The sequence below is a fragment of the Perca flavescens genome, chromosome 23 (genome assembly GCF_004354835.1).
Source record: "Perca flavescens isolate YP-PL-M2 chromosome 23, PFLA_1.0, whole genome shotgun sequence".
In the NCBI taxonomy this organism is placed as follows: domain Eukaryota; kingdom Metazoa; phylum Chordata; class Actinopteri; order Perciformes; family Percidae; genus Perca; species Perca flavescens.
Window position 1 is genome coordinate 1,399,849 of NC_041353.1, and position 27,500 is coordinate 1,427,348.

Genomic DNA, 27,500 nt, shown 5'->3' on the forward strand with positions numbered 1-27,500 from the left:
ACGGGAGGTGATGGCCAGGTAGCATCAGAATGGTGCTATAGGAGGTTAGGGTTCTGAAGCGAAGCTGACCCCCCCCTTGGTTCTCACTCCCAACTCGTAAAATGCTGACGCTGGGTCAGTGTCTCTCGGCGTCATATAGAACGCAAAAATCCCCCTGAAATGTCTCGTCCAGCGTGTAACGGAAACGTACATTTTGTAAACCCCCCAGCATCTTTTCCCTAACCGTCCCGTTGTTGTGCTTCAAGTCAGTTAAACATACGTCCCGGGCCAGAGCAGCAAAAAGTGACACCAATCGCATCTAAATATGACCCTAAAGGAGACTTTTTGCGTCAATAACAAAACACCAAAGGCACCTGACCGAGCGTTGCTTTTTGACTAGAGGTGTTGAAATTAATCAAATAATCGATGCATGGAATCGTGGACGATGCTGCATCGATAATCGGCCGGCTCATAATCAATTATTTCTGTTTATAATGTAATGTCGGCCTAACAACATTTCTGTTGACATATTCTGGTATGTGTTTTGCACATTCAGGAGGTGCCATGTGCTCAGTGCTGTATAGTTTTATGTATCCAGTTTATTTAGTATTAGAGCTCTGCAGAATGTTTGGTTTTTGAAGCTTGAAAAGCTACGAATTAAATATCCTACATGGCTTTAATAGAAAACATGGATTTCACGCATCGTGATATTGAATTAAATTGAATCGCTGACATGATAATCGAATCGGGAGATCAGTGAAGATTCACACCTCTATTTTTGACGCGATGGGAGTGAGAATGTGTTGGGTCTAGAGTGTGGATCGGGCCGAATTTTTCTGTCCGGGCCCGGCCCGAGCCCGACACCCGACACAGTTAAAATCTCGTTTTTTTTCTCATACTAATGACACATGTACGTTTGTAGGAAGGCATTCAGAAATGTAAACACGGGGCAACAAGCGCACGTTAACACAGGTGCGCACCTACATAATCAGCTGTTTTAAATTTAAAATGTTCAATGCCTTATCGCGCTGATGTGACCGAGCCCGACCAGAACCAGAACATCATTCCTAAATATCTGTTCGAACCCGAAAAGACAGATGCTGTGTGCACATCATCCAGTTTGTAAAGCTGTCTTAGTACTCGGAGAATATAAAGTTGGCTATTTTTACAAAAAACAACAACACGCATTTTAACAAATACCTTTTCATGACGTTTCAGCAAATTTCCCTGACTGTGTATTCCTGAAAATGTCAGTGGACATTCTCCAATCAGAATACTAATCTGAGTTAGGGTGACCCTCAGAGGTTTAACTATAAATGAATGATAATGTCTGTGGTTCATAGTGAGATTCTTAATATCTCTCCCCGAATACAACGCTGAGGTTAAGACCACGAGAAAATGTATCAAATCACATATTATTATACTGTGTTAAAAAATAATTCCATGACTTTTCCAAAACTTTCTGGGTCTTTTTATGTTTCCAAAACCTTTCCAGGCCTGGAATTTGCATTTTTCAAATTCCATAACTTTTCCAGGTTTTTTCAAAACGTATGAACCCTGAAAAACTATTTCTTATTATCTGTATTTATATTTTTCCATTCCATTTTCAATATTATTTATATTATGGTCTCACTTAAATATAATTTATATTATGTTAATTACTTTCGCTGTTATGTAATTACATATTGTTCAATCTAATTTCACGTCAATTACTTACCTACATTACAGTATTTTTTTTTTGCACCATGGCCACCTCACTTTACTTGAATACTTTTTATATAATGCCACTTTACATTAATTTGTTGTTTTTTTATGTTTTTGTTTTTTTTGCACATTTCTGTTGTTTGCCTGTTGTTTGTTTGGTTGTTTGTTGGTTTGTTTTTATTGTGGAAAAACTGCTGCTGTAATAAGTGAATTTCCCCATTGGGGGATAAATAAAGTATTATCTTATCTAATCTAAAACATAAAGTAAGTTTGTAGGGGAAAAAGAAGAAGAATCTGTGACAATTTCCCTCTCCTATTTTCTATGCAACCTTTTCTGATTTTACTGTTTCTATAGGTCATTCTTTTTTGTATGATATGTTATATGAGGTCTGTTTTAGTCTTGGTTTCTGATGTGAAGCACTTTGGATACCTGTTGGTGACTGTAAAGTGCTATATAAATAAATGTTGATTGATTGATTGTTGAAGAATCTGCGCCAGGGTTGAGGGAACTCAGGGTGGGCGATTCTGAGGCTGAGTTTCAGGTATCCATCCTCTAGTCGGGTCTCACCTTCACACTTGTTCTCGTCCGAGCGGTCCTGGCAGTTGACCTCTCCGTTGCAGCGCAGGCTCAGGTCGATGCACTGCCGGCTGTCGCACTGGAACTCCGACTCGGAGCAGACGGGACAGTTCTCCTCGTCGCTGCCGTCATCACACTCGGGGTAACCGTCGCACCTCCAGGCCTTCGGGATGCAGTCGACTTCGCCGGAGGTGCAGGAGAATTGCTCCGGGGAGCAGGTGGGGGGCTCTGGGACACGAGACAGTCACATTCAGCCCCGTTAAAGAGGAACTTTGTTTCATCCTGCACCCTAATTCCCCATGCGTTGGTGTCTTAGTGACTAATGCGAACAACAATCTTGGAAATGGTCCAGTGTTGAGTGAGAACGCTGCACATTTTGTAAACAAGTACACAGTGTAATTTTAACTTTTCTAACTTTTGAATTTGTATCTAAGTGACTAATCTTGAACCGGGCTGTGATGTAACCCTACAGGACTAATGTTCAGCAGCAGTTAGAGTCCACTAAAAGTTCTGTTGTTGCTGCCGACAGACTCAGATTATTATTCTGAGTGTCTGACAACATTATGGGATGGATCCCTACAGAGATAGACCTTTTAGTTAAAGAGTAAGATCCTTTTAGTTTAACATGAAACAGCCCCGAAATCACCATCACCAAACTACACCAGACTCCATGTAAATAATCAGGACTTTTAGCGCGTATAGAGCCAGCATATCTCCACCAGACTCCATGTAAATAATCAGGACTTTTAGCGTGTATAGAGCCAGCATATCTCCACCAGACTCCATGTAAATAATCAGGACTTTTAGCGTGTATAGAGCCCGCATATCTCCACCAGACTCCATGTAAATAATCAGGACTTTTAGCGTGTATAGAGCCAGCATATTTCCACCAGACACCATGTAAATAATCAGGACTTTTAGCGTGTATAGAGCCAGCATATTTCCACCAGACACCATGTAAATAATCAGGACTTTTAGCGTGTATAGAGCCAGCATATTTCCACCAGACTCCATGTAAATAATCAGGACTTTTAGCGTGTATAGAGCCAGCATATCTCCACATGTAAATGGGTGAATTAAGGGTTTATTTCAACCAAACCAGAGTGGTGATTGTTGGAACAGTGGAAAGATGAACCAAGACGGCTTTTGGTAGTTTTATTTAGTTTCTGTCCACTTTGAATGAAGTGTGTTTTACGATGATAAAAGTCATGATTATTTACATGGAGTCTGGTGGAGTTTGGTGATGGTGATTTCGGGGCTGTTTCTGGTAATTAAGAAACAGAAATGGTATTAGAGACAAAGTAAGGAACCGGTACCAAATTCCAGGTAGTGGTATCGGTTACAAAAGTTGTAGTACTCAACTCAAATGTACAGTATGTTGTTTAAAAAGTTATAAGTAAGTTGATTATCTGACGTCGTCGCCAATCGTTGAGGGTCCCTGACATTTGCGTAATGCCAAGTCAAGTCAAGATACTTTATTTGTCCCCCAGTGGGGCAATTTGTTATGCAGCAGGTAGTATAATAAAATCACACACAATCATACACACAATACAGAGATTGCCTACCTTGCAGGCAAATTTAAAAACAAATAAATCAAGTTATCTATGGTTCTTTATAGAATTAAAAAGTAGAATGGCTGCAGGTACAAAGGAGTGTTTATATCTATATGTTCTGAGTTTTGGAAGTATAAAGCGTGATCTGCATGGCCACATCTGAAATTCAACCCGTAAGGGATGAGAACTATCTGACAGGATGGATTTAACCCTTTTTAGCGTCTGCTTCTGATAGAGCTCCTCCAGGCCTTTTTGGCCTTAATTAACCTGGAGAGGGCGTAATGCGCGTAATTTTGCTTAATGCGTTTGAGCACCCTTGGTTTAGTGCGTTTGTTTCTCACCTCCACAAGAGAGCTCGTCCTGCAGCAGCACCAGGTGGACGGGACACGAGCAGCGAGTCGTCCCGTCTCCCTTCACGATGCAGATGTGGGAGCAGCCACCGTTGTCCCAGGTGCACGGGTGTTTACCTGCAGGGACACAGAGGACAGGTGTAATGGCAATATTACATTTAAGCATAATTCCTTAATATTTTTATGTTTTCATTTGACTTTGTATTTTCTCACAAATACTGAAAGAGTTGATCTCATTTCCACATGTAGATTCTGATTCTAACTAAGTGAGAATCACCAGTCGGGGTCTGCCGAGGTTTCTTCCTAAATGGAGTTTTTCCTCGCCACTGTCGCAATAGCCACCGCTAATGCTTGCTCTTGAGGGAATTACTGTAATTGTTGGGGTTTAGTAAATTATAGAGTGTGGTCTAGACCTACTCTATCTGTAAAGTGTCTCGAGATAACTCGTGTTATGATTTGATACTATAAATAAAATTGAATTGAATAGTGTGAGCTCTGTTCGCCTGAACCGATAAAGGTGCAAGGCCACATTAAACTATCTTTTAGGGCTGCAACTAACGATTATTTTCATAGTCGATTAATCTGTTGATTATTTTCTCGATTAATCGATTAGTTGTTTGGGCTATAAAATGTCAGAAAATGGTGAAAAATGTGGATCAGTTTTTCCCAAAAAGCCCAAGATGACTTCCTCAAATGTCTTGTTTTGTCCACAACTCAAAGATCTTCAGTTTAATGTCACAGAGGAGAGAAGACACTAGAACATTATTCACATTTAACAAGCTGGAATCAAAGAATTTTTACTTTTGTCTTAAAAAAAATTGACTCAAAGCGATTAATCGATTATCAAAATAGTTGGCGATTAATTTAAAAGTTGACAACTAATCGATTAATCGTTGCAGCTCTATTATCTTTCTCTGCCTATTCAGTTTTTCCCATGCTAGTTGAGATGTAACTGGGGGGGTAAAAGTCGTACAGGGAGGAGGAGGCGAGATGTCTCCAAGATGTCTCTCGTGTTTTTTTTGATCGTCTTCATGTTTATCATATTTCCTGTAAGAACTGCAGCGTCATAACAAGCCAAGTGTGTTTGTGCTGTCACTCTGAAGATGCATATGAGCCGAGTGGTTCTGTTCACTCATTAGAGGGACTGACTCCACACTGGGCTGCTGTGCCTTTTGTGAAATCATGTTGCTCCTATATATATATATAATTTTTAATAAAATACAAAAACCTAACTTGGTTTAGTCTCCTACGGTCTTATTGGTTTCACTTTACTAAACTCTCAAAACCTTACTCCTGCTGCAAAGGAAACTTCCACAGCACAGGTGAGACACGGAGACAGAGTGACCAGCTGTCTGCTGTTCCTGCTTCATTAAAACTGTTAAAGAAAGGGCTTCCTGTCTTTTAAAGGGACAGTTCACCCCAAAATCAAAACACACAGTAGAGTCGATTCTGACTCAGCTCTGGGAACCATTTATGAGCATCATCACAGATGGAAATATAGGCAACATACTGTGTTTTTTATTTGATCCATTTATTTTTACTGATTTACGGTTAGTGTTTGTGCAAGCTGAGTGTTTTTTTGTGTGCGCGAGCGCTTGCGTGTGTGTGTTTGCCCGTTTGTGTGTGTGTGTTTGTATGCGTATGTGTGTGCATTTGTGTGTGTACGAGCGTGTGTGCCCGTTTGTGTGTGTGCGCATTGGATTGTGTGTGTGTGCATGTGCCCGTTTGTGTGCATTTGTGTGTATGTGTGTGTGTGCATGCATATGTATGTGTGTGTGCGTGGTTGTGTGTGTGTGCGTGCGTTTCTGTGTGTGTGTATGTGTGTGTGCCTACGCGTGTGTAAGTGTGCGTTTGTGTGTGCATGAAGTTCGATGTCTAATCAATTCAGTAAATGATAGTATTAACGTATTAAAGTCTGACTCACTGTACTCGCTCATGTCGAGCTCGTGCACGGCGTGGATATCGCTGAGGTAGGCGATGCGCGCCTGGATCTTGGTGCGCCCCTCCCGCGTGGTTTTGTCGATGCGTTCGATCATCTGCTGCTGCTTGTCGATCCAGTACAGGTGGTTCCCGAACACCGTCAGGCCCACCGGCTGCAGGATGTTGGAGTCTGCGATCACGATCCGATTGGCTCCTGCAGGCACGCGTGTGGTTGTTTTAAAGCACCGGGGGGGAAAAACACAAAACAAGGTTGTAGGGCGAAAACGTTAAGGAACAGAAGGCAAAGAAACGGGTGAGAAACTGAAGGGTGAGGCAGGAAGGGAGGCAGGACAACAGCGATACACCAAGTCAGCTACACATCATACACTACATACACTACATTCACTCACATGTATACCATTATTTATATATAACAAGAGTTATCCCGAGACACTGTACAGATAGAGTAGGTCTAGACCACACTATAATTTACAAAGACCCAACAATTTCCCACGAGCAAGCATTTAAAGCAACAATGGCGAGAAAAACTTCCTTTTAGGCAGAAACCTCGGTAGGGCATAGTAGGGTGTAGCAGGACATAGAATGATGTAGCATGACGTAGCAGGGCACTGCAGGGTGTAGCAGGACATAGCATGACATAGCATGATGTAGCAGGGCGTAGTAGGACATAGCATGACGTAGCAGGGCACTGCAGGGTGTAGCAGGACATAGCATGACGTAGCATGATGTAGCAGGGCACTGCAGAGTGTAGCAGGACATACAGTAGCATGACGTAGCAGGGCGTAGTAAGACATAGCATGACGTAGCATGATGTAGAAGGGCACTGCAGGGTGTAGCAGGACATAGCATGACGTAGCATGACGTAGAAGGGCACTGCAGAGTGTAGCAGGACATAGCATGACGTAGCATGACGTAAAAGGGCACTGCAGGGTGTAGCAGGACATAGCATGACGTAGCATGACGTAGAAGGGCACTGCAGAGTGTAGCAGGACATAGCATGACGTAGCAGGGTTGAGGCTAGAAGGGATACTGCTACGGCGACAACAGTTAAGTTTAGACACCAAAACTAATTCTGATTGTGCTTATGGCGCTCTCTCTAGACTGGACGAGGCTGTGTGAAGCCATACGTTTTGTTTCGTCTAGGCAGGATGGGTGAGACGAAGGGTAAACTGAGGGTTTCTACTCCGTTTCGATCGCCAACAGCGGTTTGCTGACAGCTGACAGTTTTTCTCCAAGATGCAATGAATGTGCTTTTGCATTTTTTTTTTAAACACATAACATCTGAAAACGTCCTATATAATTATGATTTTAGCCTTTAAATGAGGTCACATTTATTAGTGGAAAAAAAGCATTCAGTTAGTATAAAAGGGGGAAATGTCACATTTGAATGTCTGTTTTTAGTCTCCAGTAAAAATCCAGATCTACAGTCAGTGAGTTTATTCAGCGCTGCAGAAGCTGTTATTAGTGGGAACGTCCTGCTGGGGGCGCTAGCCTCTGCAGTGAGAACCAAAGCAGCCGTTAACAATCAGAAGAGGAAAACAAAAAACATGAAGCGGACTCCTCTGAACCCTCCATCCTCTCATGCAGATGGTTTACATTCCTGTCGGCCTGCGTGGGGCTTCGGAGAATCACAAGAATGTGCTGAACTTGGGGCTGTGAGACAACTTCCTCTTTCCTGGGACAAAACTCTCCATTTGCTTCGTTCACAAATCCACTGCCTCACTCTCCTCCACAGAGTTGAAGGGTAACTTCCATATGTTTCAACCTGGACCCTATTACCCCATGCATTTGTAACTAAGTGACTTATGTGAACAAACATCTTTGAAACTGGTCCAGTGTTGAGCGAGAACGCTGTAACCAGCAGCTGTGAACCGAGCTGTAATGTAACCCTACAGGACTAATGTTCAGCAGCAGTTAGAGTCCACTAAAAGTTCTCTTGTTGCTGCTGACAGACTCAGATTATTATTCTAAGTGTCTGACAACATTATGGGATGGATCCCTACAGAGATAGACCTTTTAGTTAAAGAGTAAGATCCTTTTAGTTTAACATGAAACAGCCCCGAAATCACCATCACCAAACTACACCAGACTCCATGTAAATAATCAGGACTTTTAGCGTGTATAGAGCCAGCATATCTCCACCAGACTCCATGTAAATAATGAGGACTTTTAGCGTATATAGAGCCAGCATATCTCCACCAGACTCCATGTAAATAATCAGGACTTTTAGCGTGTATAGAGCCAGCATATCTCCACCAGACTCCATGTAAATAATCAGGACTTTTAGAGTGTATAGAGCCAGCACATCTCCACCAGACTCCATGTAAATAATCAGAACTTTTAGCGTGTATAGAGCCAGCATATCTCCACCAGACTCCATGTAAATAATCAGGACTTTTAGCATGTATAGAGCCAGCATATCTCCACCAGACTCCATGTAAATAATCAGGACTTTCAGCGTGTAATAGAGCCAGCACATCTCCACCAGACTCAATGTAAATAATCAGGACTTTTAGCGTGTATAGAGCCAGCATATTTCCACCAGACACCATGTAAATAATCAGGTTGTTTAACATCGTAGAGACACACAGGAAAAACTCAACGTTACACAGAGACGCTCACGTAGTCGGAGCTGGAAGACATGTGTGTGTGTGTGTGTGTGTGTGTGTGTGTGTCTCTCTCTGTATGTGTGTGTGTGTGTGTAAATTAGAGCTAAAAAATAAATACAAATTTGTGCCGTAATGTTGGAATTTCTTTCCCTTTTATAAAATTGCTATCGAAGAAATGATTGGAACCGGTATCAAAGTCACAGTATTGGTATCGGTATGGAAAATCTCTGAAGGATGCCCAGCCCTACCACACCAACAGGGCTCGGTCACCTGACCAGACCCTGACGTGACAGACTCACCGGAGAGGTCGCTGCTCTCGATGCGTCTCAGGTCCGAGTCGACCCAGAACAGCTTCCCCAGCTCGTTATCGATGGCCAGCGCCACGGGCTTCCCCAAACCGCTGAAGAACAAAACCTCTCGCTCCGTCCCGTCCAGCGCCGCGCGCTCGATCTTTGGAGAGCGCTCCAGCAGGTTGGTGAAGTACATGTACCTGCAGGACACGAGCGCGAGTTAACACCATTCACCTGATCCATTCACATCTTCTCAACAGTTTATTTTTGGCAGACTTGGAAGAAGTATTCAGATCCTTTACTGCAGTAGGGCTGCCACCTCTTAGTCGATTAGTCAACTAATCGGTCGTTTTGGTCTTAGTCGACTAAGATTTCTTTAGTCCATTAGTCATTTTTTATTCATGATTAATTACTTATTTCCAAGAAACTTCTGAGCACATTTATGGTAAACACAAGATTTAAAGTGGTGCTTTTGCAGGATTAATTGTGGAGAAACTCAGTTTTACAGATGGTTAATTAACTACATTTATATTGAGCTTTTCTAGTCTTAACCACCTCTCAAAGCTCACAGCTCTGTCAATTAAATCAACTAATCGATTAGTCGACTAAATCGTATAAGTCTTAGTCGACTAAGAATTTCTTTAGTCGAGGACAGCCCTATACTGAAGTAAAAGTACTAACAGCGGACTTTCTTCTACTCACCTACTGTGCAATATTTAATATTTAATACTATTGATAATATTGACAATATTGTGCAATTCCATTCCTGTGCAATATCTGTGTACTGTGCAATATCATTACTCTCATTGTCCAATATATGTATATGATCATCACTATTGGGCAATATTCAAATAATGTGCCATAACCCACACTGCATATCACACTGTATATAAAACATTTAGACATTTCTGCATGTATTGAGAAATGAGAAAAAAACTTCAAAAAAAAAAAAAAAAAAAAAACTTAGATAAAAGAGACAAAAACATGAAAACCTTTATTAAAAAAAAAAAAAGGAGGGAAACATTTCGGAAAAAAAAAACAACCTTGAAAAAAAGCCACAAAAACATTGAAAACATGACAAAAACGTCCAAAATAGCTGTACCACACGAATGTAGCGGAGTAACTAGTAACTAAAGTAACTAGTAACTAAAGCTGTAACAGATGAATGAAGTGGAGTAACTAAAGTAACTAGTAACTAAAGCTGTAACAGATGAATGTAGTGGAGTAACTAAAGTAACTAGTAACTAAAGCTGTAACAGATGAATGTAGTGGAGTAACTAAAGTAACTAGTAACTAAAGCTGGAACAGATGAATGAAGTGGAGTAACTAAAGTAACTAGTAACTAAAGCTGTAACAGATGAATGTAGCAGAGTAACTAAAGTAACTAGTAACTAAAGCTGGAACAGATGAATGTAGCGGAGTAACTAAAGTAACTAGTAACTAAAGCTGTAACAGATGAATGTAGTGGAGTAACTAAAGTAACTAGTAACTAAAGCTGTAACAGATGAATGTAGCGGAGTAACTAAAGTAACTAGTAACTAAAGCTGTAACAGATGAATGTAGTGGAGTAACTAAAGTAACTAGTAACTAAAGCTGGAACAGATGAATGAAGTGGAGTAACTAAAGTAACTAGTAACTAAAGCTGTAACAGATGAATGTAGCAGAGTAACTAAAGTAACTAGTAACTAAAGCTGGAACAGATGAATGTAGCGGAGTAACTAAAGTAACTAGTAACTAAAGCTGTAACAGATGAATGTAGTGGAGTAACTAAAGTAACTAGTAACTAAAGCTGTAACAGATGAATGTAGCGGAGTAACTAAAGTAACTAGTAACTAAAGTAACTAGTAACTAAAGCTGGAACAGATGAATGTAGCGGAGTAACTAAAGTAACTAGTAACTAAAGCTGGAACAGATGAATGTAGCGGAGTAACTAAAGTAACTAGTAACTAAAGTAACTAGTAACTAAAGCTGGAACAGATGAATGTAGCGGAGTAACTAAAGTAACTAGTAACTAAAACTGGAACAGATGAATGTAGCGGAGTAACTAAAGTAACTAGTTACTAAAGTAACTAGTAACTAAAGCTATAACAGATGAATGTAGCGGAGTAACTAAAGTAACTAGTAACTAAAGCTGGAACAGATGAATGTAGCGGAGTAACTAAAGTAACTAGTAACTAAAGTAACTAGTAACTAAAGCTATAACAGATGAATGTAGCGGAGTAACCAAAGTAACTAGTAACTAAAGCTGGAACAGATGAATGTAGTGGAGTAACTAAAGTAACTAGTAACTAAAGCTGTAACAGATGAATGTAGCGGAGTAACTAAAGTAACTAGTAACTAAAGCTGGAACAGATGAATGTAGCAGAGTAACTAAAGTAACTAGTAACTAAAGCTGGAACAGATGAATGTAGCGGAGTAACTAAAGTAACTAGTAACTAAAGCTGGAACAGATGAATGTAGTGGAGTAACTAAAGTAACTAGTAACTAAAGCTGGAACAGATGAATGTAGTGGAGTAACTAAAGTAACTAGTAACTAAACCTGTAACAGATGAATGTAGCGGAGTAATTAAAGTAACTAGTAACTAAAGCTGGAACAGATGAATGTAGCGGAGTAACTAAAGTAACTAGTAACTAAAGCTGGAACAGATGAATGTAGTGGAGTAACTAAAGTAACTAGTAACTAAAGCTGGAACAGATGAATGTAGCGGAGTAACTAAAGTAACTAGTAACTAAAAGCTGTAACAGATGAATGTAGCGGAGTAACTAAAGTAACTAGTAACTAAAGCTGGAACAGATGAATGTAGCGGAGTAACTAAAGTAACTAGTAACTAAAGCTGGAACAGATGAATGTAGTGGAGTAACTAAAGTAACTAGTAACTAAAGCTGGAACAGATGAATGTAGTGGAGTAACTAAAGTAACTAGTAACTAAAGCTGGAACAGATGAATGTAGCGGAGTAACTAAAGTAACTAGTAACTAAAGCTGTAACAGATGAATGTAGCGGAGTAACTAAAGTAACTAGTAACTAAAGCTGGAACAGATGAATGTAGTGGAGTAACTAAAGTAACTAGTAACTAAAGCTGGAACAGATGAATGTAGTGGAGTAACTAAAGTAACTAGTAACTAAAGCTGGAACAGATGAATGTAGTGGAGTAACTGAAGTCCAATTTTTCTCTCTGAAATGTAGCGGAGTAGAAGTAGAAAGTAGCATGAAAAGAAAAGACTCAAGTAAAGTACCTCAACATTTGGTACTGCAGTACAAGTACTGGAGTAAATGTACATAGTGACATTCCACCCCTGCTTTCTGGCGTGTTTCCCTTTTAGAACATCTGCAGACTTCATCTCCCAACCACCCGATGACCCCGAGATTACTGCGAGAAAACCCCGGCCGAAGGAAACCTGCAATTATGGTTCCAAACGAGCGACTCGGCTTTAAGAGCTCCACGAACGGCGAAAAACAAACGACTGAAACAAGATGCTGAAGAGGAGATGAACTAGAGCTGGGCGATATGGAAAAAATCTAATATCACGATAATTTAATAATTTATAATTTATACGGTTTATTGATCCCCAGTGGGGAAATTACAATTTGCCCTCTGCTTTTTGAAATTACTACACATAGGCCTAAAATACAGTACAGGCCAAAAGTTTGGACACACCTTCTCATTCAATGTGTTCCCCCATCTCTCTCCTCTCTTTCATGTCTATCCACTGTCTCTACTACTAATAAAGGGAAAAGTCCCAAAAAATATACACTGTCTTTTTTTTTTTTTTTTCTGCAAGTTTGTTGCTTTTTGCAAAGTTTTTGCCATTTAAAAAAAATATTTTTTGTCATTTGTTTTGACCTATTCTTGCCTTTCCTCCTTACTTTGTTGCTAGTATATCTGGGCCTTTAGTGAGCATGTAAACATACAGTACAGGCCAAAAGTTTGGACACACCTTCTCATTCAATGTGTTTCCTTTTTATTTTCATGACTATTTACATTGTAGATTCTCACTGAAGGCATCAAAACTATGAATGAACACAGATGGAATTATGTACTTAACAAAAAAGTGTGAAATAACTGAAAACATGTCTTATATTTTAGATTCCTCAAAGTAGCCACCCTTTGCTTTTTTTGATAACTCTGCAAACCCTTGGTGTTCTCTCAATGAGCTTCATGAGGTAGTCACCTGAAATGGTTTTACCTTCACAGGTGTGCTTTGTCAGGGTTCATTAGTGGAATTATTTCCCTTATTAATAAAAAAGCAATCAGGGGCAACTCTGGGTTCAGTGTCTTGCCCAAGGACACTTCGACATGGGACTGCAGGTCCAGGGATCGAACCTTCCTATTAACAGGCGACCACTCTACCACTGAGCCACAGCCGCCTCAACTACAATTCAGAGTTGTTGGAACTACAGAAATCTGTAACAAAAGAGGACAATGAAGGACGACTATCTTTTCTGCCATTGCAAGCCTGCTTCATGTGTCTGCTCATCGTCAAAAATGTTTGAACGATACTCTAATTTGTGAGGACACTCGGGTGTTTGTGGTGCGCAGAGACACTCTGGTGTTTGCCAGCGACACACGGGGGTGTGCAGAGACACTCTGGTGTTTGCGGAGACACTCGGGTGATTGTGGTTTGCGGGGACATTCGGGTGTGTGCGGAGACACTCAGGTTTTCGTGGTTTGCGGGGACACTCGGGTGTGTGTGGATACACTCGGGTGTTTATGGTTTGCGGGGACACTCGGTGTGTGCGGAGACACTCGGGTGTGTGCGGAGACACTCGGGTGTGTGTGGAGACACTCGGGTGTTTGTGGTTTGCGGAGACACTCGGGTGTTTATGGTTTGCGGGCATACTCGGGTGTGTGCGGAGACACTCGGGTGTGTGTGGAGACACTCGGGTGTTTGTGGTTTGCGGGGACACTCGGGTGTTTGTGGGGACACTGACCCTCTCTCTGGGTTGACCACGATGGCTCTGGGCTTGTCGTGCTCTCCTCTCAGCACCACACCGACTCGGCTGCCGTCCGTGCGGGTCACGTTGATGACGTTGGTGACCTCGCTGGTCCAGTAGATGAAGCGGCTGTAGATGTCGATGCTCAGGTCGTACAGCTGCAGGCCCTGGCTGGGTCCGGCCAGAGAACTCGACACCACCGTCACACTCTGACGGGACCAGAACACAGAGGTCAGCGTCACAGATTTGATAAAGTTTTAACGGCTGTATACTACTATCCAGGGCCTGCTCCCTCTTAGTGGATTAGTCGACTAATCTGTGGTTTTGGTCTTAGTCAACTTAGATTTCTTTAGTCCATTAGTCATGTTTTATGCTTTTTTCATGCTGGATGACTTATTTCCAAGAAACGTACGAGCACATCTCTGGTAAACACAAGAATTAAAGTGGTGCTTTAACATGACTCTTTGCGGAGAAACTCAGATTTACAGATCTGTCGATTAAATCAACTAAATCGATTAGTCGGTACGATTGAATAAGTGTTAGTCGACTAAGAATTTCTTCAGTCGAGCACAGCCCTACTGGTATCAAACAGTTAAATTCTCTTATCACAATTCATATAATAAATGATCGATACTTCAGTTTGTAAGGGACAATGTGCAATTAAAAGCATAAATGTGACCATTTGATGCATTGCACCAGAGTTAGCCTTTTGCTAATTTACATCTGCAGTCCCACAAAAAGCACAAATACAAATACAACATTTTAAAAGTAAAAAAACTAAAACAAATAACAGTACATTATATTTCTTTGGCGTCTGTGTATCGATGCAGTCCATAACTTTTCCAGTTTTTTTTCAAAACGTATGAACCCTGAACTATAATTACCTTGAAGAGAGAGATTTTATAACGTGTGTCATATCGTATCGTGATATTGTATCGCGACATAAGTATCGTGATGATATCGTATCGTGACAATACCGTATCGTGACAATACTGTATCGTGACATAAGTATCGTGACGATATCGTATCGTGACAATATTGATTGTGACATAAGTATCGCGACGATATGGTATCGTGGCATAAGTATCGTGACGATATTGTATCGTGACACAAGTATTGTGACGATATCGTATCGTGACATAAGTATCGTGACGATATTGTATCGTGACACAAGTATCGTGACGATATCGTATCGTGGCATAAGTATCGTGACGATATTGTACCGTGACATAAGTATCTTGACGATATTGTATCGTGACAATAGCGTATCGTGACATAAGCATCGTATCGTGACGATATCGCATCGTGACATAAGTATCGTGACGATATTGTATCGTGACATAAGTACCGCGAGGATATCGTATCGTGACATAAGTACCGTGACGATATCGTATCGTGACATAAGTATCATGAGGATAAGTACCGTGACGATATCGTATCGCGACATAAGTATCGCGATGATACGGTATCGCGATGATATCGTATCGCGACATAAGTATCGCAACGATATCGTATCGCGACGATATCGTATCGTGACATAAGTACCGTGACGATATTGTATCGTAACATAAGTATCGCGACGATATCACATCGTGACATAAGTATCGTGAGGATATCGCATCGTGAGGCCTCTGCTGATTTCCGCCCCTACCTGGTTCCCGTCCTCCTGAGCGCGGCGAATGACGTTCTGCTTGGAGTCGATCCAGTACAGCTGTTTGTCCAGCGGGTCGTAGTCGATCGCTCGCACGTTCCTCAGGCTGTGGATCGGCAGGATGATGTCGGGACTCTGCTGCTCGTCGATCACCATGCGGTTGATGGCCGACTTCTGACTGAACAGCAGGAACGAAGTCGGAGCTGTAAGAAAAAACAATCGGGAAGACGCTTGTTACCCTTTAAAAACAGTGGCACTCAACATTTGTTCAATTATGTACGCCATGGCCAGCGATAGATTTACAAAAACAGCAGACATGGAACTGAAAAACATTTAAATGCTGATGGAAAAAGGCAACAAAAAAACTTTAAATGCACATATTATGAAACAATAATCCCTTTTTCTGGTGATTTTTCTGGATGTTATTTTGTGTCTCTGGTGCTTCCACACGCATACAAACTCTGAAAACACCCATCCATGGTGTTCTGAGTGAGATCTGGTTCCTGAATGTGTCCTGCCTTCAGTCTCCTGGTGAGCTGGTCAAAATCTGCACGGCTTTCTACGGCACTAGCCGAAACCAGGGGGCTAACCGCAACCGTTAGCATGCTAACGCTAACATGCTACCTCGTTCTCAATAGCAAAGCACTGCTGCAACACACACTAGTTCACCATGATCTCCAAAAGAACTACTTCCATGTGATCCCTGGTTTAGAAGAAGTCTCCCAGCTAATCCTGCCTTCTAACTGACTGAAGTTGGAGAAACAACCTTTCTTTTACTGTCTATGGAGCTAGCTGACTTGATCTATGATCTGAGCTACTGAGCATGTTCAAGTGCAATCAAAGATAGTACAGAAGAAGAAAAGAGGTCTCACTCTGAAAAGAGAAGCTGCAGCAATGTGCAGTACAACAAAAATATGGTGTTTTTTGATAATTAAACCATGTAAACCTATTGTAAAAGAAAATTCAATAATTAAAATACAAATTAAAATACAATTATGAACCTTAAAATTAGCATAATATGGGTGCTTTTAAAAAAAAAAATGTAAAAAGTTGGTAGAAAGAAGGAAGCAAGGCAAGAATAGGTGGAAAACAGAATCTAAAACTTAGAAAACAGTGACAGACTTGAAAACAAACTTGAAACGAAAGAAGGAAGACAAACTTAGAAAAAAGTTTTTTGAAAAGATAAAAACTACTAAAGCTTTGACAAACTTGGAGAAAAAAAAAGACCGTAGAAGAAAGAGAAGGAAGGAGAGAAATGGTCTGCCACTGCGCCTACACGTTGGTATTTCTTTGCTTATTTTGATGTCATTTCCTGGAGTATCTTCAAATGCTTCATATGCCTAAAATCAGTACAACCTGAGCTAAAAGGTCACTTTAATTGCGCCAGCTTCGCTCACCGCTGCAGGTCTTGTTGTCGTAGTTGAGGGAGAAGTGGGCGGGGCAGCCGCACACGAAGCTGCTGACGGGCACGGCGAGGCAGAGGTGCGAGCAGTGCCCGTTGGTGGAGGCGCAGGCGTTCCAGCCGCCCTGCCGGGACGAGTGGAAGACCAGGATGTCCATGACGTAGTCCAGGTGGCCCTGGATCACGGTGCGGTTCTGCCCGCTGGTCTTGTTGGCGCGCTCGATGCTGCGCTGGCTCCAGTCCGTCCAGTAGATGTAGTCCTGGTACTGGGTGAGGCCGAACGGGTGAGGGAGGTCATCGGCTATCACCTCGCGATCCTGACCTGGAGGCAGAAAGACACATTCTTCAATAGAGTTGGGTACCGAAATCCGGTGCTTATGTGGCACCGGTGCTTTAACAACCGGTATCTACCGGACCGATAAGTAACGCAGGTTTTGGTGCCACAGAAATGCTGATGCTCCGAAACGGACGTTAGAGGGAACTGAAACATCGCTGCACCTGACGCCAGTTAACATAATACACCTGACAGCAGGTAACATTAGCCTAACTTTAGCTAGCTATCACTACACTTGACAGAAGGTAACATTAGACTACCGTTAGCTAGTTAACAATACACTTGGCAGCAGGTAACGTTAGCCTACCGTTAGCTAGTTAACACTACACTTGACAGCAGGTAATGTTAGCCTACCGTTAGCTAATTAACACTACTCTTGTTAGCAGGTAACGTTAGCCTACCGTTAGTTAGTTAACAATACACTTGACAGCAGGTAACGTTAGCCTACCGTTAGCTAGTTAACAATACACTTGGCAGCAGGTAACGTTAGCCTACCGTTAGCTAGTTAACACTACACTTGACAGCAGGTAATGTTAGCCTACCGTTAGCTAATTAACACTACACTTGACAGCAGGTAACGTTAGCCTAACTTTAGCTATCTATCACTAGACTTGAAAGAAGGTAACGTTAGACTACCGTTAGCTAGTTAACACTACTCTTGTTAGCAGGTAACGTTAGCCTACCGTTAGTTAGTTAACAATACACTTGACAGCAAGTAACGTTAGCCTACCGTTAGCTAGTTAACAATACACTTGGCAGCAGGTAAGGTTAGCCTAACTTTAGCTAGCTATCACTACACTTGACAGCAGGTAACGTTAGCCTACCGTTAGCTAGTTAACACTACTCTTGTTAGCAGGTAACGTTAGCCTACCGTTAGTTAGTTAACAATACACTTGACAGCAGGTAACGTTAGCCTACCGTTAGCTAGTTAACAATACACTTGGCAGCAGGTAACGTTAGCCTACCGTTAGCTAGTTAACACTACACTTGACAGCAGGTAATGTTAGCTTACCGTTAGCTAATTAACACTACACTTGACAGCAGGTAACGTTAGCCTAACTTTAGCTATCTATCACTAGACTTGAAAGAAGGTAACGTTAGACTACCGTTAGCTAGTTAACACTACTCTTGTTAGCAGGTAACGTTAGCCTACCGTTAGCTAGTTAACAATACACTTGACCGCAAGTAACGTTAGCCTACCGTTAGCTAGTTAACGATACACTTGACAGCAAGTAACGTTAGCCTACCGTTAGCTAGTTAACAATACACTTGACAGCAGGTAACGTTAGCCTACCGTTAGCTAGTTAACGATACACTTGACAGCAGGTAACGTTAGCCTAACTTTAGCTAGCTATCACTACACTTGACAGCAGGTAACGTTAGCCTAACTTTAGCTATCTATCACTAGACTTGAAAGAAGGTAACGTTAGCCTACCGTTAGCCATTGACTGGATTAAACACTGTTAAAATGCCGACAGCTAAACGGTGTTAAGTGTGTGTGTATTTCCCTGGAGAGGATTCCAGCGGCACGTTAAGCAGTATGCAGCTGCTGTGGTCGGAAAAACAACACAGACGGTGCGTTCATTTGAAACTCGCCTCACCAGCCTCGTGCTGCATTCAAAGTTACTGTAAAGTATCGAACCCTGGACCTCTGCGTCGAGGCATCCACCTCTATATATGCGCGCCTGGCTGCTCTACCAACTGAGCTAACCCGGCCACAGAATGTTTTTTTTTTTTTTTTTTTTTTTTAAAGTCAGGCTCATTTTTAAAAACTCATTAAATAAGTTTGATGTACGAAATGTCTGTGAGGTTCATCCAGGCGCCGCCACACCGATGCACGACAAACTACAACTTACGAGATGTACTAAAGTTTGCACCCGACAGACTGACACTCAAAACATGAAAAAAAACAGGAATGCACCAAATACAGGATTCAGATTCGGCTGAATATTTTATCGGCTTTTTGACCGGGTTGGGTTTCTGCAGAACCTAAAGCCTGGGACACACGTGGCCAATTATCGGCCGTTGGACAGTCTGGAGTAGCGCCGCCTGCTGCTATGGAGACGTATTACGTTTCTCAAGTCGCCTCAGTGTGTCCCGAGGCAGTTTTTTGGACCTCGGGGACGCAACTGATCATCTCGACTGGCTTTACTGCCGAGGTTCAGCTGTCTGGTTGGTGTGTACTCTCTTTTAGAGTTTCTCCCACCAAACCAAACCCTACTCTTGCACTCGGCGTGCCACGCTGATCGCCGTAGTCTCTCTCCCCTCGCCGTTGATTACGGGGAGGTGTTTACGTAGGCGGAGCGTTCAATGAGGTAAGCTTCGAGGAAGTGGACATGGATCTGGTGAGCAGAAAAAGTTGTTGTTTGGCAGAACTTTCAGTCAAAAGAAGACCATTCAAGTCCAGCTACATGTTCAATCTGTTCAATGCTGATTGGTCTGGTGGTGGCGAGGACCCTAAACTATACACAACATGGCCGCTGTTACAACATCTGGTCTGAAACATCTGGAAGAATACGAGTTGTTCATGAAGGAATCTCCAGACAGCAGCCAGAATGCAGCAACTTCAGGTACAGCAAAGGAAGGACAGTCCCTGTTTACTTCATTCATGAGTTTACTGGGTTCATGGACTGAGGATGGGAGGAGGAGGCAGCACAATCTCAACCAGGGGGTTCAGGGTTCAGCCGAAATCCCAAAAAATCTGGATTGGGTGCATCCCTAAACAAAAGTCCTGTTTAACGGTTGTTTCGCAGCACTGCGACAGCGTAAATTGACAGCCGACTCTCACCGAGCATGTTGGAGGATTCGATGAGCGTGGTGTCGAGGTCGGTCCAGTAGAGGCGCCGCTCGGCGTAGTCGATGGTGAGTCCGTTGGCTCGGCCCACATCGGCCACCAGCGTGATGCGCCCCGTCCCGTCCATCGCCGCTCGGTCGATCTTCGGCTTCCCCCCCCACTCCGTCCAGTACATGTACCTGATATCAAGGATCAAGGAAACGTCATTATCCCGGAGGGAGCCAGAGGTACCACACACCAGACAATAGGGCTGGGCAATATAGCGATATTATATCGATATCGTGATATGAGACCAGATAGTAGGGCTGTCCTCGACTAAAGAACTCCTTAGTCGACTAACACTTATAGGATTTTGTCGACTAATTGATTAGTTGATTTAATTGACAGAGCTGTGAGCTTTGAGAGGTGGTTAAGACTAGAAAAGCACAATATAAATGTAGTTAATTAACCATCTGTAAAACTGAGTTTCTCCACAATTAATCCTGCAAAAGCACCACTTTAAATCTTGTGTTTACCATAAATGTGCTCAGAAGTTTCTTGGAAATGAGTAATTAAGCATGAATAAGCATAAAAAATGACTAATGGACTAAAGAAATCTTAGTCGACTAAGACCAAAATGACCGATTAGTCGACTAATCGACTAAGAGGTGGCAGCCCTACTAGATATCGTCTTAGATTTTGGAAACCGTAGTATCGTAAATGGCTTAAGTGTTGGCTTTTGCTGGTTTTAAAGAATGCATTACAGTAAAGTGATGTCATTTTCTGTGTTACCAGACTACTCTAGCTGTTCTATTATTTTTTTACCCAGACTTTATAACCACATTACTGAAGATTACATATCTTAAATCTCATTGTGAAGATATTTTGTTAAAGCACCAATTGTCAACCCTAGAATATCGCCACAATATCGACATTGCGATATCTGATTTTCTCCATATCGCCCAGCCCTACCAGACAAGCAATGAAAGACGTTAGAGAAAGAGACATTAACAAATTGAGCATTACATAAACACATCAATAAATGGATGATTAAACCATAAAATTACATTACATGTCATTTAGCTGATGCTTTTATCCAAAAGCAACTTACAATTGCTCTACATATGTCAGAGGTTGCACGCCTCTGGAGCAACTAGGGGTTAAGTGTCTTGCTCAGGGACAAATTGGTTGATGTAGCACAGTGGGAATTGAACCCAGATCTCCCATACCAAAGGCATGTGTCATATCCACTGCGCCACTGCGAAAACTAACTTACCGTACTTTGTTTAAAATGGACAAGGTCAGTTGGGATAAATACATTTTGGAGCCTACTCGTTCTGCAGGTAGGCAGGTGGTGTCTACAGCCAGACGGAAGCAACTTTATTTAATTTAAAGGATTTAAAAGGCCGGCAACTTTGCTACATGCTTTAACTACACCCTGTTAGCCCAGAAATCTAGACCACCCTAGTGGCAGCAAATGTAATCTGCAGCCAGGGTCAGTCTAGCAACTCTCTGTTGGCTTGCGAGCTGGAAAAACCAAACTCTGGAAGACTTGGAGTTCAGCTTTTCTTTGAGAAAGAACAAAGATCGGCTCTGAAGCTTTCTTTTTTTTTTTTTTTTTTTTTTTTTTTTTTAAATACGGTCTCTCTTGCAGCCGGACATCAGAGGCAGAGGGACAGTCACCGCAGCGTTCGCTAACGTTAGCTTCTTGTCTCATCTGGGGTCTGATCAACAGTAAATTCATCAAAGTCAGCGTGCCCAACGCTATTTACAATAAACTGTATCTGCACTTATTCAGCCTCAGAGGGGATAGAGAGAGAGAGACAGAGGGGAGACAGAGGGGAGAGAGACAGAGACAGAGGAGAGAGAGCTGCTGAGATCAGAGCAGACGGCTCTGTATAATTACGACTTTATAACATTTCATAAACAGCTGATTGCGCGATGTTAACCATGCGGCGTCGGAGTGCATTTGACCGGCATAAAATCTGCGTACAGTACAGGCCAAAAGTTTGGACACACATTCTTCAAAGCAGCCACCCTTTGCTTTTTTTGATAACTCTGCAAACCCTTGGTGTTCTCTCAATGAGCTTCATGAGGTAGTCACCTGAAATGGTTTTACCTTCACAGGTGTGCTTTGTCAGGGTTAATTAGTGGAATTATTTCCCTTATTAATAAAAAAGCAAAGGGTGGCTACTTTGAAGAATCTAAAATATAAGACATGTTTTCAGTTATTTCACACTTTTTTGTTAAGTACATAATTCCATATGTGTTCATTCAAAGTTTTGATGCCTTCAGTGAGAATCTACAATGTAAATAGTCATGAAAATAAAAAGGAAACGCATTGAATGAGAAGGTGTGTCCAAACTTTTGGCCTGTACTGTCTGTCAGTCGCCGGTCATAGCCGAGCACGTGAAAATCTGCCAAATCCGGTCAATCGGTGCATCTCTAGTCAGCGCCTTAAGTCTTTCAGCTCCTACTTCAGGGCAGGGTCGAAACCTGTTTCCCTTTTCTGCATAGTGGTGGTTAGATGGCTGTGATTATAATAACAAAAGGTCAGTCCCTTACCCCCTCCTACAGTCCCTATGGCCACTCGGCCAGTGTGAATGCAAATGGGAAAACCTGTTTTGGGGGAGAGTAGTTAGATCTGTTTAGAAGTGGACTGTTCCTAGAACTGCAGTCCTGGAACTACTTGGTCAGAAAGAGGCTACCGTATTTTCCGGACTATAAGTCACACTTTTTTTTCTACTTTGGCTGGTCCTGCGACTTATAGTCAGGTGCGACTTATATATCAAAATATATATAATATATATACATGTTTTTAAATGTTAATTCATACTGAAAACATTACCGTCTACAGCCGCGAGAGGGCGCTCTAGGCTTGGGACAACTATATGCTGCTCCTAAAGACAACTGAGAAAGAAAAGAGATAAACTGTAGGTAGTAAAATATGCAGCCCCGAAAACGGTAATCAAGCAGCAGAAAGAGAGTTTGAAATGAGAGAAACTTGTGAGGGAGACTGGAGAAAAGGTGACTCTTACTGCAATGAAGAAATCAGAGAAATCAAAGAAAGCTAATCGGCTAATCGTGGGCTGAAAGCTAGATGTCCAGAGGTGGAGGAAGGAGTCTGGAGGGGCTGGTCAACGGTGTAGTTAGGTCTCCACGCCTTTTAATACCTCCATGCTCCACGCCCTGCTAGCTAGTTGTTCTGGGTGCTGTTGTGTAGTTGAATAACTGTTAATGTGTTACGGTAACATACCGGACACCTACCGTATTCAGCCTGTTGATCTGTGTGCTATTGTGTAGTTGACAGATGGAAAAAAAAAATTCTAAATAAATGCGACTTATAGTCCGGAAAATACGGTATATTTCCCTTCAAAGGGGCCAAATAAAGATACCTTGATACTGTTATGAAATAACAGAGACCCTGTAAAGAGTTTGAGACCGACAGAAGCTAACGGAGATCTTCATAAACAAAACAAACCCTTCGGCGGGATCCAGAGCCAGAGCGCGCGGACTGTCCAGATCCTTCCAGACCAGGACCTGTCGGTGCTGCCCGTCCAGTTTGGCCACCTCGATGCGGTTGGTGCCGGTGTCGGCCCAGTACAGGTTCTTCCCCAGCCAGTCCACCGCCATGCCCTCTGGGTAGTCCAGGCCGAACTCCACCACGTGCTCCAGGGCGCTGCCGTTCATAAAGGCCCGGCTGATGGTCTGCAGAGACAAGAGAGACCGCGTACAGATTAGAAACCTTCGTTTCTAGAGTACAGTACAGGCCAAAAGTTTGGACACACCTTCTCATTCAATGTGTTTCCTTTTTATTTTCATGACTATTTACATTGTAGATTCTCACTGAAGGCATCAAAACTATGAATGAACACATATGGAATTATGTACTTAACAAAAAAGTGTGAAATAACTGAAAACATGTCTTATATTTTAGATTCTTCAAAGTAGCCCCCCTTTGCTTTTTTATTAATAAGGGAAATAATTCCACTAATGAACCCTGACAAAGCACACCTGTGAAGGTAAAACCATTTCAGGTGACTACCTCATGAAGCTCATTGAGAGAACACCAAGGGTTTGCAGAGTTATCAAAAAAAGCAAAGGGTGGCTACTTTGAAGAATCTAAAATATAAGACATGTTTTCAGTTATTTCACACTTTTTTGTTAAGTACATAATTCCATATGTGTTCATTCATAGTTTTGATGCCTTCAGTGAGAATCTACAATGTAAATAGTCATGAAAATAAAAAGGAAACACATTGAATGAGAAGGTGTGTCCAAACTTTTGGCCTGTACTGTATGTTTACATGCTCACTAAAGGCCCAGATATACTAGCAACAAAGTAAGGAAGAAAGGCAAGAATAGGTCAAAAACAAACTATTTCTTTTAAATGGCAAAAACTTTGCAAAAAGCAACAAACTTGCAGAAAAAAAAAAAAGACAGTGTATATTTTTTGGGACTTTTCCCTTTATTAGTAGTAGAGACAGTGGATAGACATGAAAGAGAGGAGAGAGATGGGGGACGACACGCAGCAAAGGGCAGCTCAGCAAGCAGCATGTCGGTAAAGGAGATTTACCGTTTGTGTGACGAGAATTTAGGAATAAAAGGCCCCATTTCTAGGGCTGTCTCGACTAAAGAAGTTCTTAGTCGACTAACACTTATAGGATTTTGTCGACTAATCGATTAGTTGATTTAATTGACAGAGCTGTGCGCTTTGAGAGGTGGTTAAGACTAGAAAAGCACAATATAAATGTAGTTAATTAACCATCTGTAAAACTGAGTTTCTCCACAATTAATCCTGCAAAAGCACCACTTTAAATCTTGTGTTTACCATAAATGTGCTCAGAAGTTTCTTGGAAATGAGTAACTAAGCATGAATAAGCATAAAAAATGACTGAATAATCGACTAAAGAAATCTTAGTCGACTAAGACCAAAACTACTGATTAGTCGACTAATCGACTAAGAGGTGGTGAAGAAGTAAATTTTGAAGTGTGCGCAGCTCAAGGCCAGATAAGCGGCGCGGACTCGTTTCTCGCTTAAAGTGCAAGTTTTAAGAGTTATACAAAGATTTACGCAGAAGTCAAGGGAAACAAGGGAAACATTAGAAAAAGAGCTTTAATGTGCACGAAAGAAAATCAACACACAAGAAAGCCCGAGCAAGGTCCGGACAAAGCTTGCTAATGATTCCTTTGTCCAACTTCACTTTATATCATCCAAAAAGAGAGATCCTCCCCCTGAAATATGCTCCAATGATCACTCTCAGAACATGCGTGTAAAGCTTCAATTGGCTACTTTCGAGTAGGGGTGGGGAAAAAAAATCAATACAGCATAGCATCGCAATATTTTTCGTGGTAATACTGTATCGATACACAGACGCCAAAGTATCGGTCTTTTATGATATATGTGTTGGTCAGTTTGTCTGCTTCACAATCCCATTTTGCAGCAATAAAATTGAAGTGAGATGAACAAACAGAGAAATAGATAAAACAGATGTTGACAAAATTGTCCTTTTGGGGACATCATTTGAAATTGGGAAAAATCTGAAGTTGGAAAAACGGTAATACACTGCAATATATAGCAGAATATTGCAATATGTTTAAAATCGCAATAATATCGTATCGTGACATAAGTATCGGGATGATATCGTATCGCGAGGCCTCTGGTGATTCCCACCCCTACTTTCGAGGCTCAAGACCACCTCTTCCTGGGGATTTTCCACTGTATGAAGTCATTTTGCTGATCTTGCATTTTGAATGTTTACACTTAAGGCGTTTTTGGTGTTAACTATACACCGAATGGACTATCCGCAGCTAGCGCGGCTGCTTCATTGGTATATCATCGTGGCTATTAGCGACTGTATCGCGGCAGACTTATCTGTGGATGACTGCAGCTACATAGCGGCAACTGAGGACTGCACGAGGGGGGAGAGTCGTGTAGGAGGGAGGAAGGCAGCCGCTGGAAGCACTAAGACCAAGAAAGTCTGTGACTCCCACCAGGCAGACACATTGACATCTCCTATCTATATCACATTAACACCAGGGCTGCCACCTCTTAGTCGATTAGTCAATTAATCGGTTGTTTTGGTCTTAGTCGACTAAGATTTCTTTAGTCGGTTAGTCATTTTTTAGGCTTATTGATGCTTAATTACCGTATTTTCCGGACTATAAGTCGCACTTTTTTCCTACTTTGGCTGGTCCTGCGACTTATAGTCAGGTGCGACTTATATATCAAAATATATATAATTGAACATGTTTTTACATGTTAATTCATACTGAAAACATTACCGTCTACAGCCGCGAGAGGGCGCTCTAGGCTCGTGACAACTAGAACGCTGCTCCTAAAGACAACTGAGAAAGAAAAGAGACAAACTGCAGGTAGTAAAATATGCAGCCCCGAAAACGGTAATCAAGCAGCAGAAAGAGAGTTTGAAATGAGGGAGAAACTTATGAGGGAGACTGGAGAAAAGGTGACTCTTACTGCAATGAAGAAAACAAAGAAAGCTAATCGGCTAATCGTGGGCTGAAAGATGTCCAGAGGAGGAGGAAGGAGTCTGGAGGGGCTCGTTCACGGTGCAGCTTCATCTCCACGCCTTTTAATACCTCCGTGCTCCACGCCCTGCTAGCTAGTTGTTCTGGGTGCTATTGTATAGTTCAATAACTGTTAATGTGTTACGTTAACATACCGGACACCTACCGTATTCAGCGTATTGTTCTGTGTGCTATTGTGTAGTTGAATAACTCTTGTATTTATAATCTAAATAAATGCGACTTATAGTCCGAAAAATACGGTACTCATTTCCAAGAAACTTCTGAGCACATTTATGGTAAACACAAGATTTAAAGTGGTGCTTTTGCAGGATTAATTGTGGAGAAACTCAGTTTTACAGATGGTTAATTAACTACATTTATATTGAGCTTTTCTAGTCTTAACCACCTCTCAAAGCTCACAGCTCTGTCAATTAAATCAACTAATCGATTAGTCGACTAAATCCTATAAATGTTAGTGGACTAAGGAGTTCTTTAGTCGAGGACAGACCTAGTTAATACACGTTTGCCTTGCGCTCTCCCTGCCCCTCACCTTCAGAGTAATGTCGGTCCAGTAGATGCGGTTGTCGGTGATGTCGAAGTCGAGCGCCGAGGCCTCCTTGACGCCGGTGAGCGGGATGGCCACGTTGTTGTTGTTGGTCTCCAGGGAGATGCGGCGGATGTCGGTGTGCCGGGAGAAGAGCAGGAAGGCCTCGGGCACGATGCACGTCCGCATGTCGGCGATCAGCTCCAGGCCGATGGGACAGCCGCACTGGACGCCCACCGGCTTGTAGAGACACAGGTGGCTGCAGCCGCCATTACTCTCCGCACAAGGGTTGGTACCTGAGGGGGGGAGGGGCCACAGGTGAGACACACA

General features: G+C 42.1%; 2 protein-coding genes across 2 annotated transcripts in view; both read right to left on the minus strand.

Moving 5' to 3' along the window:
• The window catches only part of LOC114550445 (NLR family CARD domain-containing protein 3-like), a 689,968-nt gene that overhangs the window by 580,311 nt on the left and 82,157 nt on the right, over positions 1–27,500 (minus strand). The window lies entirely within an intron of this gene.
• Positions 1–27,500, minus strand: part of lrp6 (low density lipoprotein receptor-related protein 6) — a 75,088-nt gene that overhangs the window by 16,106 nt on the left and 31,482 nt on the right. The window contains 10 exon segments of the mRNA XM_028571227.1: positions 2,252–2,488; positions 4,155–4,280; positions 6,088–6,297; positions 9,013–9,203; positions 13,936–14,147; positions 15,590–15,792; positions 16,987–17,313; positions 20,114–20,298; positions 23,580–23,806; positions 27,177–27,466. Of these exon segments, the coding sequence (XP_028427028.1) occupies positions 2,252–2,488; positions 4,155–4,280; positions 6,088–6,297; positions 9,013–9,203; positions 13,936–14,147; positions 15,590–15,792; positions 16,987–17,313; positions 20,114–20,298; positions 23,580–23,806; positions 27,177–27,466 (2,208 nt within the window).